Source organism: Danio aesculapii, chromosome 22 (assembly GCF_903798145.1).
Source record: "Danio aesculapii chromosome 22, fDanAes4.1, whole genome shotgun sequence".
NCBI lineage: Eukaryota > Metazoa > Chordata > Actinopteri > Cypriniformes > Danionidae > Danio > Danio aesculapii.
In genome coordinates this window covers 2,913,544-2,934,675 of record NC_079456.1, presented here as the reverse complement: position 1 = coordinate 2,934,675, position 21,132 = coordinate 2,913,544, and the positions used below count along the sequence as shown (strand labels likewise).

Genomic DNA, 21,132 nt, shown 5'->3' with positions numbered 1-21,132 from the left:
TGACTAATGTCGGATGTAGTACGTCTGAATTCACATTTATACTATATAGAGATGTACTATTGTAACTTGCGAAGTGAATTCAAATGTAGTACATACTCGAGTAGTTGGCCATTTCTGACACCGCCTCTGTGTAGGGGTGGGACAACCACATAACTGATGATGACTGGCAGGTATGTACTATAGTAGGTGATTTCGGAGGCAGCCATAGTCTTTTTCTTAAAAGTGTAAAGTGTTTTGCATAGCTTGTCAGTGAACTACAGCTCTGAGTAATGCTGCTTATAAAGAAAGAAAACAATAAGTGACACATCTTGTCAGTTGATAACGCATGGACGTCATTTAGGGTTTAGTTCTGACTGGACATTACGTGTGGGAGACACATTAAAACCAATGTGAAGTCGATGTCAGTCCATTTTTATAGGCTAACGCTACTTGTTCTGGACTTTGAACATTAGAGAGATCGCGGATTTCATCTAAAATATCTTAATTTGTGTTTGAATATAGAATAGGAAACTTTGTCCACACGTGTGGAAATTCATTTTTGGCCTCCCAAATACAAAACACAATCACAGAGCACAAACACAAAGCTTCCTACACCACAGATTACCAACACACAACCCTAGACATACAATCTACTTCATCTTCTGGTCATTTATTCAATACAGTAATGGCAGACGGTATAAAAGATTTCTTAAATATATTTGTTTTTGCTGTGGGTACTCAGTATCGTCTACCAGAAGGAAGATTTTCAAATTCATAATAAAGAGGATGAGTCCGTTCTTCGTATGTGGATTACTCAGTTAGCAGGATTTGGTTATTGACGATTTGACATGATCCAGGATCGTTTCGTTCTTCAAAAATCATCCAAGAGTTGTTGTCATGGCAACAGTTCTGCTAGCTCAAACCTGCTCGGAAGCAGGCTCATTTCATATAAACAGGATTAGATCGGGTCAGTTCAAGCAAAGATAATACTGAAAGTATGTACCGAATTCTGATATTTATATACACTTGTGAAAATTGTAAATATATTTTTAAACTATATATAAAGTAAAAAAAATGTATCAATAAAACTTATGCAATCTGCACTCCGAAATAAAAGTACAGAGACTGCCACCTGGTGGTTCAAAGAGAAAATTTATTGATATGGACTTTTTAGATACAAACGCATGCAATCGTTTTCGTACAATTTGTTTATGATAATTTCCACAATAATATTCAACTTTTTTTAAAGCAATAACACATTTATGCAGTCATGGACATGTTCTGACAGTTAATATGACGGTGATTTGATGTTTCACAAAAGTTGCAGACATCTTTACCAACAAAAAAATAGCTTTTTTTTAATGCTAAATTAATTTAAACATCCAGTTATTCTTTACACTGATTAAGAAACCGGCTACTATAATACTACTATGGCTTCTATAATAAAGAAAATCCTCTCTAAATGTAAAACTAAATAAATTGCTAAATACTTTTGACACACGAAAGTGTGAAGCCTGCAGCCCACAACACAGGTGGAAATTTATTGCATATCATATTTAACAAACCGTTCCCTATGAATTTGATGTAATTTTGCTCACATGGATAATTGAATATTAATCAGATGATGTCATTACACTGCTGTGCCGTCAGCCAATCATTGCATTGCTGATCATGATTTTGAGGATCGATAGATTTGCCTTTCACAACATGAACAGCGATCTCAGATCAGTTCATCAAGATATTTTAATCTGATTTGCGAACTTGTTTGAAGAACCGCCCTACTGAAAAAACCATCCCAAGCTGGTTGGCTGGTTTTAGCTGGTCAACCAGGCTGGTATTAGAGGGGTTTTGGCCACTTCCAGGCTGGTTTCCAGCCATTTCCAGCCTGGTCTTAGCTGGTAAGGCTGGAAAATGACCAGCTTAAACCAGGTATAGCTGGTTTTGGCTGGGCTCACAGCCTGTGTAGGCTGGTCAAGCTGGTTTTAGCTGGTCATCTCCCAGCCTGACCAGCTAAGACCAGGCTGGAAATGGCTGGAAACCAGCCTGGAAGTGGCCAAAACCCCTCTAAAACCAGGCTGGTTGACCAGTTTCAGTTTTCAAGATTAAAAGATCCAAGATCTGTCAAATCATCTTAGATCATTTAAACAAGGTACGGAGAACGGACCCCTGAATTATCTCTGAGGCTTTCAGTCTAGTCTGGTTTATATACAGCTCCACAAGCTGCTTCTGGGGGTCCATTATAATCTTACTAGCAGTGTTAACGATCTTCCAGATTTCCGTACCAGCAAGAACTATTATAGGAGATAATACTTTTAACCAGACTGGTATAATGCTTACTCAGAGTACCCTTACTAACATTAAAACTATTTAATTTCCTTAAAAGAAAGAGTCTCTGTGTTCTTCTTATAGATGCAGGCTGAGTGTTCACCAAAATTTAAGCAACTATCTAAAATAATCACCAGATACTTAAAACTGTTTACAATCTCCACATGAACGAAGGGGAGCAATTAATAACAGAAATTAAAAATGTGAGCTAATCCTTTAATAACTCGTCACTGCAATTTCATATCTCAGAAAAATCTTGCACTTTGGTTGACGGCCAAAGAAAGGTGATGTTTCATAGTGTATTGAAATGAATGGGTTATGTATAGCGCAGTGTTTTCTGCACCCTGTTTCTTGGTGGCCTAATAGGTTTGTTTTATGCATTCAAACCATTGTCAGTATATTCAATATAGACAGTAACAGTGTTTTGTCTAAGTAAGTTATCAACTTGACACAAATAAAGGAGGTAATTTGGAATCACAATCGGGCCCAGAAACAGAAGTGCTTGGTTTAGCAGGCCGGGAGTTAAAAATGGTTGGGAACCACTGCTGTAGACTGTGTGTTCTTTCTGTAATAGAGCTTTGTGTGATATCGCAGAGAAGACAATCTTGAGAAACTCTTCCCACAAACAGTGCAGCGATGCGGTTTCTCTCCACTGTGAATCCTCTCATGTATTTTTAGGGGGTGTGTATTATTGAATCTTTTGTCGCAGTAGGAACACTTGTAAGGTTTCGCTCCAGCGTGAGTACTCTCATGTTTTTTCAGGTTTCCTGACTCATTGAATCTCTTGCCACAGTGTGAACACTCGTACGGTTTCTCTCCAGTGTGAATCCTCTCATGTGTAATCAGATATGCTAATCGGCTAAATCGCTTGTCACAGTGCGAACACTTGTACGGTTTCCCTCCAGTGTGGATCTTCATGTGACTCTGGAGATCGTTTTTGGTGATGAAACTCATTCCACACTCAGTGCAGGTCAAACCTTTCTTGCCTGCTGTTTTCGTTAATGAAATATCTTCAGTATTTGTGTGAGTTCCACTTTCACTTTTGACGTGATGTTTCTCCTCATCTTCACTCTCCTCCTCCTCCATCACACCTGAAAATTAAGCACGTTAAATGATTAAGAGGCTAGTTTTTAACAGCTCTATTATAGTTTTAACAGATCTAGGCTAGTTTTAAAACAGCAGACGCCGCTCAAAGCTTGTTTTTAGCAGCACACAGTGTTCAATGCTAGTTTTTATTAGCTCAATGCTAGTTTTTAAACAGCAGACTGCTCTGTAGGCTAGTTTTTAACAATAGATAGTGCTCAAGGCTAGTTTTTAAACAACAGACAGTGCTCAAGGTTATTTTAAAACATCAGGCTGGACTGTAGGCTAGTTTTTAACAACTATAAGCTAATTTTGAACAGTAGACGCTATCTAGGGAAGTTTTTAACAGCAGACAGTGCTCAAGGTTAGTTTTTAATAGCTGATGGTGCTCTAGGCTAGTTTTTAACAACAGATGGTGCTCTAAGCTAGTTTTTAACAACAGATGGGGCTCTAAGCTAGTTTTTAACAACAGATGGTGCTCTAGGCTAGTTTTTAACAACAGATGGTGCTCTAAGCTAGTTTTTAACAACAGATGGGGCTCTACGCTAGTTTTTAACAACAGATGGGGCTCTAAGCTAGTTTTTAACAACAGATGGTGCTCTAAGCTAGTTTTTAACAACAGATGGGGCTCTAGGCTAGTTTTAAACAACAGATGGCGCTCTTGGCTAAATTTTAAAAGCACTCGCCGCTCTGGCCTTGTTTATAACATTAGTCTGCACTCTAGACTAGTTTTTAACAGCAGACGGCGATCTAGGGTAGTATTGAAAGCTCAAGGCTAGTTTTTATCAGCAGACGGCGATCTAGTGTAGTATTTTAGCAACTCAAGGCTAGTTTTTTACAGTAGTCGGCGCTCTGTGATCGTTTATAACAGCAGACGGTGATCTAGCATAGCTTTTACATCAGGTGGCGCTCAAGGCTAGTTTTTAACAGCAGATGGCGATCTAAAGTAGTATTGAAAGCTCAAGGCTAGTTTTTAACAACAGACAGTGCTCAAGGTTATTTTAAAACAGCAGACTGGACTGTAGGCTAGTTTTTAACAACTATAAGCTAATTGTGAACAGTAGATGCTATCTAGGGAAGTTTTTAACAGCAGACAGTGCTCAAGGTTAGTTTTTAATAGCTGATGGTGCTCTAGGCTAGTTTTTAACAACAGATGGGGCTCTAGGCTAGTTTTAAACAACAGATGGCGCTCTTGGCTAAATTTTAAAAGCACTCGCCGATCTGGCCTTGTTTATAACATTAGTCTGCACTCTAGACTAGTTTTTAACAGCAGACGGCGATCTAGGGTAGTATTGAAAGCTCAAGGCTAGTTTTTATCAGCAGACGGCGATCTAGTGTAGTATTTTAGCAACTCAAGGCTAGTTTTTTACAGTAGTCGGCGCTCTGTGATAGTTTTTAACAGCAGACGGTGATCTAGCATAGCTTTTACATCAGGTGGCGCTCAAGGCTAGTTTTTAACTGCAGACTGCGATCTAAGGTAGTATTGAAAGCTCAAGGCTAGTTTTTAACAGTAGATGGCTCTCAAGGCTAGTATTTAACAGCAGATGGTGCTCAAGACTAGTTTTTAACAGCAGACGACGATTTAGGGTAGTATTTGAGCAACTCAAGGCTACTCAACTCAATGTTTTTAACAGTAGATGGCCCTCAAGGCTAGAATTTATCAGCAGATGGTGCTCCAGGTTTGTTTTTAACAGCTCAAGGCTAGTTTTAACAGCAGATGGCGCTCAAGGCTAGTTTTTAACAGTAGACGGCAATCTAGGGTAGTACTTAATAGCTCAAGGCAAGTTTTTAACAGTAGATGTTGCTCTACGCTAGTTTTTTAACAGCAGTTAGAGCTCTACGCTAGTTTTTTTAACAGTAGATGTTGCTCTACGCTAGTTTTTTAACAGCAGTTAGAGCTCTACGCTAGTTTTTTTAACAGTAGATGTTGCTCTATGCTAGATTTTTAACAGCAGTTGGTGCTCTTGGCTGGTTTTTAACAGTAGATGTTGCTCTACGCTAGTTTTTTTAACAGCAGTTGGTGCACTAGGCTAGTTTTTAACAGTAGATAGCAATCAAGGGTAGTATTTAATAGCTCAAGGCTAGTTTTAACAGTAGATGGTGCTCTATGCTAGTTTTTTTAACAGCTGTTGGTGCTCTAGTCTAGTTTTTAACAGCAGACGGCAATCTAGGAAAGTAAATTTTCTAGATTTTGAATGTTAAAAGAGCTCTCAGACTTCATCTAAAATAACTTAACTTGTGTTTAAAAATGAACAAAGATCTTGAAACATCAGGAAAAAAATTGAAAGTGACGTTTCATAGTGTATTGAAATGAATGGATTATGTATAGCGCAGTGTTCTCTGCATCCTGTTTCTGGTGACCTAACAGGTACATTGCATTCTTATTCAAGTCATTGACAGTTTATTTAATAAAGGCGGTCACAGTCTTTTTTTTTGAGTAAGTTACCAACTCGACACAAATGAAGGGGCAATTTGGGATCATAATAGGGCCCAGAAACAGAAGTGATTGGTTTAGTGGACTGCAAGTTAAAAAGGTTGGGGAGACTGTATTTACTTACTGTGATAGAGCTTTGTGTGATATTGCAGAGAATATAAACTTGTGAAAGTCTTCCCACAAGTAGTGCAGTGATGCAGTCTCTCTTCAGTGTGAGTCCTCTCGTGTTTTTTCAGGTTTCCTGACTCATTGAATCTCTTGCCGCAGTGTGAACACTCATAAGGTTTCTCTCCAGTGTGGATCCTCTCGTGTGTAATCAGATATGCTGGCCGCCTAAATCGCTTGTCACAGTGCGAACACTTGTACGGTTTCCCTCCAGTGTGGATCTTCATGTGACTCTTGAGATCGTTTTTGCTGATGAAACTCATTCCACACTCAGTGCAGGTTAATAAAATATCTTCAGTATTTGCGTGAGTTTCAGTTTCACTTTTGACGTGACGTTCCTCCTCATCTTCACTCAGTTCTTCATTCTCCTCCTCCACCATCACACCTGAAAATTAAGCACGTTAATGATTAAGAGGCTAGTTTTCAACAGCTCTATAATGGTTTTTAACAGCTCTAGGCTAGTTTTCACAGCAGTCGGCGCTCTAGGCTAGTTTTTAACAGCAGTTGGTGCTTTAGGCCAGTGTTTCCCAACCCTGTTCCTGGAGGCACACCAACAGTACATATTTTGAATGTCTCCCTTTTCTGACCCATTAACTTCAGGTGTTGGAGTCTCTTCTGATGTTATGATAAGTTGATTCAGGTGTGTTTGATTAGGGAGAGGTTGAAAATGTGTACTGTTGGTGTGCCTTCAGGAACAGGGTTGGAAAACACTGCTTTAGGCAAATGCTTAACAGCAGCCGGCACTCTAGGGTAAAGCTTAACAACAGATGGCGCTCTAGGCTAGTTTTTAACAGCAGATGGCGCTCTAGGCTAGTTTTTAACAGCAGATGGCGCTCTGGGTTAGTTTTTAACAGCAGATGGCGCTCTAGGCTAGTTTTTAACAGCAGATGGCGCTCTAGGCTACTTTTTAACAGCAGACGGCGCTCTAGGCTAGTTTTTAACAGCAGACGGCGCTCTAGGCTAGTTTTTAACAGCAGATGGCGCTCCAGGCTAGTTTTTAATAGCAAATAGAGCTCAAGGCTAATTTTTAACATCTCAAGGCTAGTTTTCACAGCTGTCGGGGCTCTAGGCTAGCTTAACAGCAGACGGCACTCTTGGGTAGTTTTTAACAGCAGTCGGCGCTCGAGGGTAGCTTTTAACAGCAGTGGGCACTCTTGGGTAGTCTTTAACAGCAGGCAGCAATGTAGAAAAGTATATTTTATGGACTTTGAACGTTAAAAAAGCTCTCAAACTTCCCCTAAAATAACTTAATTAGTGTTTAAAGATGAACAAAGATCTTAGTGGATTCGGCACAACAGGAAAAAGAGAGACGTTTCATAGTGCATTAAAATGTATGGGTCATGTGTAGCGCAGTGTTTTATGCATCCTGTTTCTGGTGACCTAATATGTACATTGTATTCTTATTCAAATCATTGTCAGCTTATTTAATAAAGACAGTAACAGTCTCGTGTCTGAGTAACTACTCGACACAAATAACAGGTTAATTTGGAATCATAATAGGGCCCAGAAACAGAAGTGTTTGGTTTAGCGGGTGGCAAGTTAAAAAAGTTGGGAACCACTGCTGTAGACTGTGTCTACTTACTGTGATTGAGCTTTGTGTGATATTGCAGAGTACATAAACTTGTGAAACTCTTCCCACAAGCAGTGCAGTGATGCGATTTCTCTCCAGTGTGAGTCTTCTCGTGTTTTTTCAGGTTTCCTGATTCATTGAATTTCTTGCCGCAGTGTGAACACTCGTAAGGTTTCTCTCCAGTGTGGATCCTCTCGTGTGTAATCAGATATGCTGGCCGGCTAAATCTCTTGTCGCAGTGTGAACACTTGTGCAGTTTCTCTCTAGTGTGCACCCTCATGTGATTCTTGAGAGCGGTTTTGCTGAGGAAACTCTTTCCGCACTCAGTGCAGGTCAAACCTGTTGTTTTCGCTAAAAAAATGTCTTCAGTATTTGCGTGAGTTTCATTTTCACTTTTGACATGATGTTCCTCCTCATCTTCATTTTCCTCCTTCACCATCACATCTGAAAATTAAATAAGTTAAATGATTAAAAGGCTAGTTTTCAACAGCTCTATTACAGTTCTTAACAGCTCTAGGGTGGTTTTTACAGTAGATGTCACTTTAGTCAAATTTTTATTAGCTAATACAGTCATTTAGATGATGTGCATGCTTTCACTTTTGCTTTCACTTTGCTTTAGCCACTGCTGCTCAAGTGAGACATCATTATTGAAAATAAAAAACGTTTGCATGTAAATCATAATGACTACTTGAGACTCCTGAGGATGCACTGAGGTTTTATGAAACAAAACTATCGCTCTGTGCAACAAACTGAATGTAACAAACCTATTAGTTCTTCCGTCTCTTCCTGTTTAATACTGCAGGGTACTGGATCACTCATCTTCTCACTGTCCTTCAATAAACTCTGTCTTTGGAGATTTCTCTTCTTCCTGATGGTCTGATGCTCGTCTTCACTTGTAGACTGATGGGAATACTCCAGTGTTTACTGAAGGAGGACGAGCTGCAGAAACAGAAAAATCTGATTAATTTGCTCAAATTTTTTAAACAATGGTATCTTTTATGTAATCTTAAGTCTGTTGACACATCACTTCATATTATAATTTCTGATTTCTTTTCTCTTTGCCATGATGACAGCACATAATATATGACTTCACATAAGATATTTTTCAAGATACTAGTATTCAGCTTAAAGTGACATTTAAAGGCTTAACTAGGTTAACTAGGCAAATTAGTGTAAAAGGCAAATAATTGTATAACTGTTGTTTGTTCTGTAGAGGAGCGGTTCCCAACTGGGGGGTCCCGACCTACAAGGGGGCCTCAGCGAGCTGTATTTGGGGGGGGGGGGGGGGGGGGGGGGGTCGTGTCATATTTAAAAAAAATTAATTAAGCAGTAGACAATTAGGAGAATGATCATGTTGCCTTAGTTCATTTTATCCCCTGGCTGACCAAAAAAATGGAAAACTTTGTAATTCGTCCTCCACAAAAAAAAAGTCTCACTGATTCGCTTTCAGCAACTAATAGTAATGACCCAAGCATACTAGACCTAAGTGAGGAAGCTCCAAACATTTCAGGTCGCAGCGCTAGCAATCCTGAAAACACAGTACGCAGGTAATACCAAAATAGTTACCTGAACTATGGTTTTATTCCATTGTCTCGAAGCAAAAAGTCCCTGACCCAACCACAATGCATTATCTGCACCAAATTTCTTGCTAACGAATGCATGAGGGCGTCCAAATTAAAAAGACATTTGCAGACGACACATCCCCAATTCCACAAGGTGTACCCAATACAAAGGGCATACTGATGTTTTGCTTTTATATTTTACATTAAGCTATTATTTGTGTATAGACATAAGAAAAGTTCAGATGCAAAAGCCGCTAAACGCCGCTAAACGCCACTTCCGCCAAAAATTAGATAATGACATTGAGTGAATGCTTTAGGCACGTAGTACACCATCAACAAATAGATTCAGCACATTCGGAAATAACAGTTTGTTGGCATAAACCGCTAAACGCCACTTGCCTTTGACAGCAAAAGCCGCTATATCCCGAAAACCAATCAGAAGGCGCGAATCGAATCATACATTTTCAATGTAGCAGTGCACTGATACACTAGCTTATATGAGGAGGTTTAATTCAGCTTTCCATTTTGAAAGACAGAGATTGATGAACCAGATGAGCCAGTCCGACTGTCAGTGAATTGCAAATGAAAACGCCCCTTACCTCAAAACTCTGCATTATAAGCAGAAAACACACTGTACAGTCGGAAGTGTAGCATGCATTCATAACGATTTTTTGCACAGCAACGCAACTTTGAATGAGTCCGATTTACTATACATTAAACGGCAACTCCATTTCACGAACGACAGAGTTAAGATGCTGTTCTTTTATCCCTTGTATACTATAAGGATAAACAAGAGACCAAGACCTTAGGTATGGTGAGAATGAATGGATGACAGCTTCTAATATTGTCAGAGAGACATCCCCTTTTTGCACAGTAGGCCTACCTTGTGTTTTATTTGCTAATGTAAGTTATTATTTAAAGATAAATATAATGTATAAAACTATACGTTATTTAATGAGGAGACTATTACTTCATATTACCTATATGTCTGATAAGCCTTTTATATTAATGGACAATGCACAGATATTGATGCTTCATAGTGTTTTAAACTACATTATTTGAATCTACCAAGCTTAGCTTACAATGTTTGCCATGTTTACATTGCTCTACTTGCATTAAATCTAAATCCCAGATTGGGACAGATTGTTCAGATTTAATTAATGTCAGTTTTAATGTTATTGATTAAAGCACTTGGCAGATTTCATTCATTTTTCTTCTGCCTTTTCCCTTGGCAGGAATGAACCACCACTTGACTGATTTTAGGTGGTTTATGTTTGGTAAAATAATTTCTAATGGCATTTTTAGTGATTTTCAACTAGAGTCTTGTTTAAAGGGTTTCGCATCTGAACTCTTCATATCTAGATATACAGTAATAAACATACCGTTTGTTTGAAAACAATCTTTTTTTGTCATACCTACTGCAAACATATGAGCGATAATATCATTAAATGTGAAGGATCCTTACAATACTTACCAGGGGTAAAGCAGGTCACAAGCAAAAAAAAGATTGGGAATCACGGCTGTAGACAAAAAAGATAAGAAATACTGTGAAAAATTGCTGTTATTTGAATAGCATACAATTTAGACTTCAATTGTATATAAAGTCATGCTGTAGTTGACGCATAGTATGCCTTTCACGTTATGTTCAATTCAGTTCACCTTTATTTCTATAGCGCTTTTAGTGAAAGCAGCTTCACATAGAAGATTATAGTTAACTGAAACAGAGTCAGTTCAGTTTTCAGAGTTTAAGTTCAATTCAGATTAGATTAGATTCAACTTTATTGTCATTACACATGTACAAGGCAATGAAATGCATTTTCGGTCTAACCAGCAGTGCAACAGCAGCAAGTGCAGGATACAGGTATAAGTTATAAAGTGCAGTTATAGAAAAACTATGGTGATATTTACAGATGGATGTACTATGAACATTATATACAGGTTGTATTAGCTATGAACAGATTTACAATAAATGAATATATGTACAGGATGCTATTAATAATCAGAAGTGCGCAGATAGATAAACATAATTAGAAATGTCCATGTGCAGCGGGTATGTCCAGTTCAAATAAGTGAATCAGTGCAATGAATATGAGCAAATTTTTAAACGTGCAAATGTTAAACCGTGCAGTGATTGTGAGGAGTATAAGTTAGAGGAGTGTGGGGGGTGTATTGTGGGGGGGGGGGGGGGGGGAGTCAGTGAGGGGCAGAGTTCAAACAGCTCTGGAGAAAAAGCTGTTCCTCAGTCTGCTGGTTTTTGTCCGGGGGAGCCTGAAGCGCCTGCCGGAAGGCAGGAGAGAAAACAGTCTGTGAGCAGGGTGAGAGGAGTCCCTTAGAATACTGCGTGCTCGGCGCAGACAGTGTCTCTTCTGGATGTCCTCTATGGCTGGCAGTGTGGTCCCTGTGATGCGTTGGCCAGTTTTCACCACCCGCTGCAGTGCCTTACGCTCAGCAACAGAGCAGCTTCCATACCAGACTGTGACGCAGTTGGTCAGGATGCTTTCTATTGTGCAGCGGTAGAAGTTCAGCAAGACGGCTGGTGAAAGCTGGTTCTTCTTAAGTTGCCTTAAGAAAAATAGGCGCTGGTGAGCCTTCTTGACCAGGCTGGAGGTGTTGGTGGTCCAGGAAAGGTCCTCTTTGAGATGTGGGTCCCCAGGAACTTGAAGGATGAGACAGGCTCAATGGCCATCCCATTAATGTGGATGGCATCATGTGAGCCTGTTCGTCCCTTCCTGAAGTCCACACTGAGCTCCTTGGTCTTGTTGGTGTTAAGGAGCAGATTATCGGTGCACCAAGTGGCCAGATGCTGTATCTCCTCCCTGTAGGCAGTCTCATCATTATTGCTGATTAGACCAATCACTGTGGTGTCATCTGCAAATTTGATGATGGTGTTGGATCTGTTCACAGGCCTACAGTCGATGGTAAAAAGGGAGTAGAGGAAGGGGCTCAGCACGCAGCCCTGTGTTACACCAGTGTTGAGTGTGACAGTGGTGGAGCAGATGTGGCCTGATCTAACATTCTGAGGTCTGTTAGTCAGAAAGTCCATAACCCAGTTGCAGAGAGACGTGTCGATATCCAGGTCTCTGAGTTTGATCAGTAACTTAGAGGGTATGACAGTGTTGAATGCTGAGCTGAAGTCAACAAACAGCATTCGTGCATAAGTGTTTTTATTGTCCAGGTGTGTGAGGACAGAGTGCAGTGCTATGGAGACGGCATCTTCTGTGCTCCTGTTGCCACGGTAGGCAAACTGATGTGGGTCCAGTGTGGATGGCAGAGAGTCTTTCAGATGTGCCAGGACCAACCGCTCGAAGCACTTCATGATGATGGGTGTGAGTGCTACAGGGCGGTAGTCATTCAGGCATGTTGGGCTGGAGTGTTTGGGCACTGGCACAATAGAGGTGGTTTTAAAGCAGGTTGAAAATGTCTGTGAATACCCCAGCGAGCTGTTCTGCACATGTTTTGAGGATTGGCCAGGGATACCGTCTGGCCCAACAGCCTTACGCACATAGATCCGACTTTGATCGACTCGCTTCCGGGTTGATAGCTCAGTTCAGTGTGGTTTAATAATCACTACTGAGAGTCCAAACACTGAAAAGCAAATCCATCAATGCGCATGTGGAGGCTATCATGTATTGCATATAATGTGTTGTTGTCTTTTGGTTATTCTCCTAAAGTTAATGATTATACTAGTGTATACCATTTTTCTGAGGATTGTTTTTGTCTTGGTCAATGTAAATGCATTTTACACTCTCTGACAAATTCTCCTTAATATATTGCATGTTTTCTGTGCTTAAATTTTAAGGCCCTGCATGTCTGTTTCTCCCCTGCTTATCTATCTTAGGAGTTTCTGCAGGTTTTAATAGCAACCTATATTTGATTAGTGTTTATTTGAATAGTCTCTGTATTGTACAGTGAATACATGTAAAAAAAAATCTCTCAATATGATTAACTAATTACTCTAGCTAACAAACTATTGTCTTTTTTGTGCATTAAATTGATACAAACGAGAAAGTATTCATAACAATAAAGCAATTAGATTGTTAGCAGTAGCACATCTATGTACAGAAACTGGGAAATCATAACTTTAGAAAATAAAGAGCACCAAAAAACTATTCATTTAATGTTTTCTGCATCAAAACACGTATATCTAGCGTGGCAGATTCCCATTATTTCCCTTAACAGATCATACCCTGCAATATTACTAATACAAATGTGGAAAAACTCACGCTAACAGAAAAACACTTCACTCATTTTGTCCTCTCAGAGCGACTCTCTGCCTGCTGTATTGTTTTGGTCAGCAGACACACAGATAGAGGTGAACTCAATGCAGAAACTAGTCGCAGATTGTCGCTTTAATAAACTGTAAAGTGTGTTTTATTGTTGTGTAAACACGAGAAAAAGCGTCAACGACTCACCTCAGCTCTGAAGACTCGACGCTGAATGAACGCGTCAGCGCTGACGTCATGACGCCGAGGCGGGAGCAACGGAGGATCTTCTTCTTCTGTGGTATTTTACTGCCACCTTCTGGACTGAGATGTGATCATTAGGGATGTGAATATATATATATATATATATATATATATATATATATATATATATATATATATATATATATATATATATATATATATATATATATATATATGTGTGTGTGTGTATACAACCTTTATACTTTCTGTAATTGTTCTCGTTCTTCTGAATATTTTCTACAAGACAGTATAACATGTTTTACGGATTCTGGGTCATTACAATATGCACACACTCCATTTTGATGTTTCCCTATAATACATAATCCACTGTTTAACCCTGTATGCCCTATTCTTAATCTTGTAAACCGTGTTTCCTCCTGCCGTATCAGTAAATTGTTCTTTTTGACTATTAAACTGAGGATCAACAAAAACGCACCAATAGAGTGGAGAAACTATGACGTCACCTTGTAGGCTAATCGGCTGCTAGCATAAAACTGGTTCCCTCAATAAAATCCACATAGGATTTTCCCATAGGCTGTTTGAAGACTGCAAATAACAAGCTGTATGTTCAAACACTGTTCATTACACTTGCACGTTTTGTCCAGCCGGATAATCCTCACACGAATATACAACGTTTAGCATTTTTAGATCTTAAATGCAAACGCAAATACTGAAGAGCTAACATTAGGCTACAAACGGACTACAGTGCTTTCCAGGCGCTCGGCTGTGACGTCAGCACTGCCCTGCTAACGACAACTTTCATTGTCTTATTCATCCAGCTCATCCAGAACGCTGCGGCCAGAATTCTGAGCAGAACCAGGAAATCAGAGCACATCACACCTGTCCTCAGGCCTTTACACTGGCTCCCAGTTACATTCAGAATAGATTTTAAAGTATTATTACTGCTCTATAAATCACTAAATGGCCTAGGAGCTCAATACATTACAGATATGCTCACTGAATACAAACCCAACAGATCACTCAGATCTTTAGAATCAAATAAACTAGAAATTTCAAGAGTTCAGTCAAAGCAGGGTGAATCGGCTTTCAGCTACTAACAGCGCCCCCTGCTGCTGGAATCAGCTTCCAGAAATGATCAGATGTGCTCCAACATTAGGCACATTCAGATCAAGACTGAAAACACACCTGTTTAGCTGTGCCTTTACTGAATGAGCACTGTGCTACGTCCGACAGATCACACGGTTATGTTTTTCTCTTCTTTTTCATTCTTTTATAACACATTTTATCTGTTTTTATGCTTATTTTATTTTTTTAACCATTTTTATTATTTGTTTTATTTCTCTTATACTTGTTTCTTTTATTCCTGTTTGTGTAAAGCACCTTGAATTGCCACTGTGTATGAAATGTGCTATATGAATAAACATGCCTTGCCTTGCATTAAACTGACACCATTTGAGATAATATATTCAAGTCAACTCTAAAATTGTCTAAATATTATCCTCTATGATGCACAAGCTTTGTTTTTTATAGTTATGTCTTAATTGATTTAATACACAGTATTGAATCCATAATTAATATTTAGAAATTTAGAGAATAATATTTAGAAATTTGTAGAGTCGGTTTGAATATTGTCACTCAAATGGTGTTAGTTTACTTTCAATTTTAGTGTCTCCAATATACTGCAAATAAAGATTCATTACTGTAAACAAAGTCACGGAGCAAAGTAGCATACACTGAAAAGCATAGAGCGCTACGGTAATTAAAGGTAGAAATACTCATAACTCTTTTGTGTTTTGTCATTTTAATAATAACGTGTTAAAAATAATGCATATTTATGAAAAGTGAGGGAATTATAGATGTGTTTATTTCAACAAAATTGTTAAATTGCAAACATTTAAAATGATCAAAATGACAGCCTCAGTAGTTTTAGTTTTAAGGAAACCAAAAAGCAACATAAACTTCTTAATAGCTGACAAACAGAACAAATATAATATTATCTTTGCAAATAACCACAATCAGGAAACTTTTTTATAACTAAAAAAAAAGAATGAAAAAAAAAAACATCATGAAAATGACTTAAAGCAAGTAAAAAAACAAACGCAAATGTATATCATGTAGTTTCTATCTTATTTTAAAAATAAAAAAACAAGTTCAAATAAATCTAGGCTTCTCTTGGAAATGTAAAGCATCTCTTTCCTGGACTTGCACAATTTATACATGCTTAAGAACTTAATCCTTAAATCAAAACCGAATTAGAAAGAGCAGCTTCATATTACAATATTTAGCTTGAGTATATGAACTATATCAGTAATCCCACAGTGAAACTGTTGTCAGAATATAAGATAATGTTTCTTTGTCCTAAGGCTGGTTTAGACTATTATTCACAAAGGCTGCGTCTGAGAATGCATTGCTCAGGTGTGAGTTTTTCTCAGACTTCAACAGAAAGTGTCAAAATCTTGATGGTTCTGTGGTCTTGTCTATCAAATCTGGGCTTTATTTTGTAGTTTCTATTGGATTCAGGTCAGGTGATTGGCTGGGCCATTCTACAGCTTGATTTTCTTTCTCTGAAAGCATTTGAGAGTCTCCTTGGCTGTGTTTTGGATCATTGTCTTGCTGAAAGGTTTCATCTTCATCCTCCTGCTAATGTAGATGTTGGACTGAAGCAGCTGATATTCATTTACCAACCCAGGCTCATTCCGAAAACGTAGTCCCGTGGACGTTTCTGGAGACTGTGAATTATACAGCCGGAGGTACGTATGGCTGCATTTAATTTTTTTTTAAGCGAACGCTACGGGGCGGAATGACATCATTCCTTTTTGCGCTTACTGGCTGACCGCTTACCTCTGTGTGGAGGGCTTTCCCGCCGCAACCAGTTTGTCCAGTTAGCTCATCGTGTACGTCGGTGGACTTGAGATGCAGAGAGGAGCTGACCATGACGACCGGGTTCGAGTGCGGGGAAGAGCGGTTTCAGAAATCAAGACAAAAACAGACTCCAGAAAATAAAGTGAACAAGTTCACAACAGGGTGAGAATGTGGTAACATCCGAAAACGTGGTGAAAATCAGACGAGGGCTTTTCTTTTTCTGGGTGGCTTTTGTAAATTGTTGGTTGGGGTTAGGGAAGTAAGCGGGTGGGTGGGTCAATCTGTAAAATTAGTTGGGTTTAGGGAAGGAGGAGGGTGGGTCAGCAGATTGGCCGGTCGCCCAGTCAATCATTCAGCCAGTCAGACTGACGGTTGTTTGACAGCAGCCTCTGGTAGATTTACGCGAGAACAACAGCCGTGAACGGCACTCGCGAGAGACATTTGAGATACGAAAAAGCGCACACAGCGGCCTCTCGTGGATTCGCGAAAACAAAAACTGCAAAAATACGTACCTCCTGGGACGTATTTCACGGTTTCCAGAAACGTCCACGTGACTACATTTTCAGAATGATCCTGGGTTGTTATTTACACTGAGGAAGGGCAGAGGGTTGCTGAAGAACTAAAGAGAGATTTCAGCTGCTGTCTGGGCTTTCACTGCCAAACTACACCTTCCTTCCTTCACGTGTTCAATAGTTTTCCCCTGTGTAATCTCACTTTAATACACGTAACTTCATTTGTAAACTAATTAGATTTGTTTTATCTAATCGCATAAATGGATTTCTTTGTTTGTTACCAACATCTGGGAAAAATTTCAAGTCAATGGCACCTTTAGGAATATGTTTTCTGAGAAAAATCGTGACGTGTTTAATACTTATTTCCTCCACAGGATGTTTGTTTTAGCATGCCACAAGTTAAAATTTTGGAAACACTTACTGTCATAGATTTCAGATCATAGGTTATTAAACGCTGTGCAACTAAAGCCTCTCAAGCGCCACTAGCTGGACATTATTAGAAGAGCGCCTGTGATTCTGAAGCTTAATAAAAACACTTTTTACGAAACATACTGGAGTCAAACCAATGAATATTCCACTGAATTCAGAGGACAGTTTTCAGAAAGTTCAATTTAATTGATTTGAAAAACGACTAAGGCTTCTCCTTTGCATGAACTCTGAGATGGAGCTTCAGCTCGTAAGGCCTCAAATATGTTTTGCCGCACTGATCACATCTGTGTGTTTTCTTTCCAGTGTGGATCAGCTTGTGTATTTTAAGGAATGACGAAGCTCTGAAACACTTCCCACACTGAGCACACGTGTACGGTTTCTCTCCAGTGTGGATCCTCTCATGTTGCTTCAGATGTCCTGTATTTCTGAATCTCATGTCGCAGTGTGAACACTTGTACGGTTTCTCTCCAGTGTGAATCATATGATGTTGTCTCAGGTCTGGAGCTCGGAAAAAACTCTTCCCGCACTCAAAGCACACAAACTCTCTCACACCAGTGTGGATCTTCTGATGGTGTTTTAAATTAGTCTTCCTTACGAAACCCTTTCCACACTCAGAACACGAATAAGGCTTCTCCTTTGTATGAACTCCAAGCAGTGAAGGCCTCGAAAACGTATGGCCACATTGATCACACTTGTTTACAGTGTGGATGGGTTGATTAAGGGATGATGAAGCTATGAAACTCTTCCCACACTGAGTACATATGAACGATGTCTCTCTAGTGTGAATCCGCTCATGGATTTTAACATTTCCTGAAAATCTGAATCTCTTGTCGCAGTGGGAACACTTGTAAGGTTTCTCTCCAGTGTGGATCCTCATGTGACGACTGAGATCATATTTGTGCCTCAAACTCTTTCCACACTGAGTGCAGGTGAAACCATTTACAGTTGTTATTTTCGCTGAAAAACTATCTTCGGTCTGTGTGTGAGTTACTTCTTCACTTTTGACATGATGTTTCTCCTCATCTTCACTCAGCACTTCACTCTCCTCCTCCACCATCACATCTGAAAAATAAGTAACATTTTAAGAGGCTTTGTTTTCCAAACCATATCATAACCAAAAGTCTGAAATCTTCTGAATCTACCAGACATTCACTGTAGGAAACATCTGGTTGCAGTGGCCACTAAGTGGCTGTGGTTGAACATGTAAAACCAACAATTAAAGTTCATTGATTTCAGCCCAGGATTACCAGAATTATATATATATATATATATATATATATATATATATATATATATATATATATATATACACATACATACATATATATATATATATATACACATACATACATACATATACACATATATATATAAATATACACACACACATATATATATATATATATATATATATATATATATATATATATTATTGCTGTCAAAATTAGCGCGTTAACGCATGCGATTAATTTTTAATTAATTAACGCGTTAAAAATAATTAACGCAATTAACGCAGTTGGGCTTTTTTTATTTCCTGTAGTGGCCGACCTGTGTTAAACGTGCAGAGAAATATGGATACGATTAAGGAAGGACCTTTAGACGGAAAGTTTCATTATAAAACTCTGCCGGATGGTTCTGTGGATAAAGCAAAAGTAATATGTGCATTTTGCAAAGCCGAATTTAATTACCACAGAAGTAATTCGTCTTTGACTTATCATTTAAAAGCAAAACACCCTACCGAAACCATCTCAGGGCGTCGACAATGTAAATTGCAGGAGTGCGTTCGTGGTAAAATGACGAGGTCTGTAAGCGATAAGGTAACAAACGATTTGGTTATTTGGATAGCTAAAAACTGCCGACCTATTAACATAGTCGAGAACGATGGACTGCGGGACGTAATTAGAACTGCATCGGGAGGCACCTCATACGATCTGCCCTCAAGAGCAACCATCATGTCAAAAGTACACACTTTATATGACGATGAGAAGGCACGGAGGATGAACACATTACAGCAGGCGACACACATCGCGCTCACAGGGGACCACTGGACTTCGGTGAGCAATGACAACTACTTAGGCATCACAGCGCACTTCGTTGATAAAGAATGGAAATTGCATTCATTCGCACTAACTGTGTCTAAAACTGAGGAACGACTGTACGCTGAGGCATGTGCGGATCGTTTTCTCGATGTGGCAAGAGAATAGAAAATCGAGGAGAAGTTAAGCACACTTGCCACTGACAGTGCTCGTAATATGGTTGCTGCCGCAAGACTACATCCATTTGAACACCTGCCCTGCGCGGCCCACATTTTGCAGCGAACTGTCACGGTTTCCATACACGGCAGTGGATTTGAAAGTGTCCTAGCTAAATGTCGTAAGATTGTTGGGCACTTTAAGCACAGTCCAGCCAACGCTCATGAACTGATGCAGCATCAAGTGGCATGTGGACAGAAACAGGAATCTCTTGTTCAGGACGTTACAACAAAGAGAAAGAGAAGGGCCACATTGTCCCCAGATAATGTCAACAGACTTGTCTGTCTCAGCAACTGGCTGAAAATAAAGGAGGACTAAGCTAATTTGTTTCTACTTATCCGTTTTTTCAGTGCCAATATTTTGGATTTTATTTTTGCAGTCCTCCTAAAATCCAGCATGGAAATCTTTTTTTATTTTTTTTTATTGGCATTTATTGTTTTAAAATTCAAGCAGGACTTGCATGCCTTTGAAGCCAACTGTTAGGTTTGAGGATATTGATGTTTTTTCAGTTATGTAGTTTATATGAGGAAATGTGTTACAAGTTAAACAAAATTTCAAATAAAAAATTGTATTTTGAATTGAATTAGTTTCTTTGTCTTGAGTTTACATTAATTTACATTTAAATAGCCAAAATTACAAGTTTCAGTATTTTAAATGCGATTAATCGCGATTAATTTTTTTGAAAAGGTGCGATTAATTAGTTAATTTTTTTTAATCGATTGACAGCACTAATATATATATATATATATATATATATATATATATACCCATATACATATATATATACACACACACACACACACACACACACACATACATATATATATATATATATATATATATATATATATGTATGTGTGTATATATATATATATATGTATATGGGTATATATATATATATGTTTACTGAGAAGCTATGCAAAACAGCTGTAGATATCTGTGAAGTAAATGAATAAACACAAACCTATTGGTTCTTCAGTCTCTTCCTGTTTAATTCTGCAGGGTTCTGGATCACTCATCTTCTCACTGTCCTTCAATAAACTCTGTCTTTGTCTTTCACTGATGACGGCAGAGCTTCAGGAGAGTAAACAGAGAAATCTGATTCATTTACACTGAATGATGAAATAAATCATATTATGATGTTATATCTTGTATGTGATGCAATAAGTGATTAAGTATTTTCCTCAAGTCAGCTGATGCCATTAAAATTAAGGTAATGTAGATCTGAAGACATCAGTATAATGAATGAGGAAACAGAAACTGTTGACATGAAATAAAGAGGATTTCAGCAGCTCTGATAATATTGATGAGCCTCAGACTATAAACACTCCCTAAACAGTCAGTCAAGATCAACATATACTGAACGTAGTATGTATATAAAACTACATCTGCAGGTTAAACCAATTATAACGGTATACTTTTTCCCTTTTATATCAACAGCTAGTAAAATTCCTAGTAATAACAGAGTAATCAGATTGTCAACATTACACAAACCGGAAAACCATAAAAATATGTAAATAAGGAGCTTCACA

General features: G+C 38.7%; 2 protein-coding genes across 2 annotated transcripts in view; both read right to left on the bottom strand.

The window, feature by feature from the left end:
• Positions 1–10,667, bottom strand: part of LOC130216559 (zinc finger protein 678-like) — a 20,294-nt gene extending 9,627 nt beyond the window's left edge. Inside the window, exons 1-5 of the mRNA XM_056448455.1 lie at positions 10,593–10,667; positions 8,321–8,495; positions 7,569–8,000; positions 5,946–6,371; positions 2,830–3,395 (exon numbers count right to left, since the gene is read on the bottom strand). Of these exons, the coding sequence (XP_056304430.1) occupies positions 2,830–3,395; positions 5,946–6,371; positions 7,569–8,000; positions 8,321–8,375 (1,479 nt within the window). The 5' untranslated portion in view covers positions 8,376–8,495; positions 10,593–10,667. The remainder of the gene's footprint in view (positions 1–2,829; positions 3,396–5,945; positions 6,372–7,568; positions 8,001–8,320; positions 8,496–10,592) is intronic.
• Positions 10,668–15,378: 4,711 nt separating this feature from the next.
• Positions 15,379–20,738, bottom strand: LOC130215634 (zinc finger protein 239-like). Its single transcript, XM_056447480.1, has 2 exons — positions 20,565–20,738; positions 15,379–18,410 (listed from the first exon to the last, which is right to left on the bottom strand). The coding sequence occupies exons 1-2, from the start codon at positions 20,617–20,619 to the stop codon at positions 17,551–17,553; spliced, it is 915 nt and encodes a 304-aa protein (XP_056303455.1). The 5' UTR covers positions 20,620–20,738; the 3' UTR covers positions 15,379–17,550.
• Positions 20,739–21,132: the final 394 nt, after the last annotated feature.

Coding starts and splice junctions, on each gene's coding strand:
- LOC130215634 (XM_056447480.1), bottom strand. CDS start 20,619: ATGAGTGATCCAGAACCCTGCAGAATTAAACAGGAAGAGACTGAAGAA. Junction 18,411..20,564: donor AGAGACTGAAGAACCAATAG/GTTTGTGTTTAT, acceptor CTTATTTTTCAG/ATGTGATGGTGGAGGAGGAG.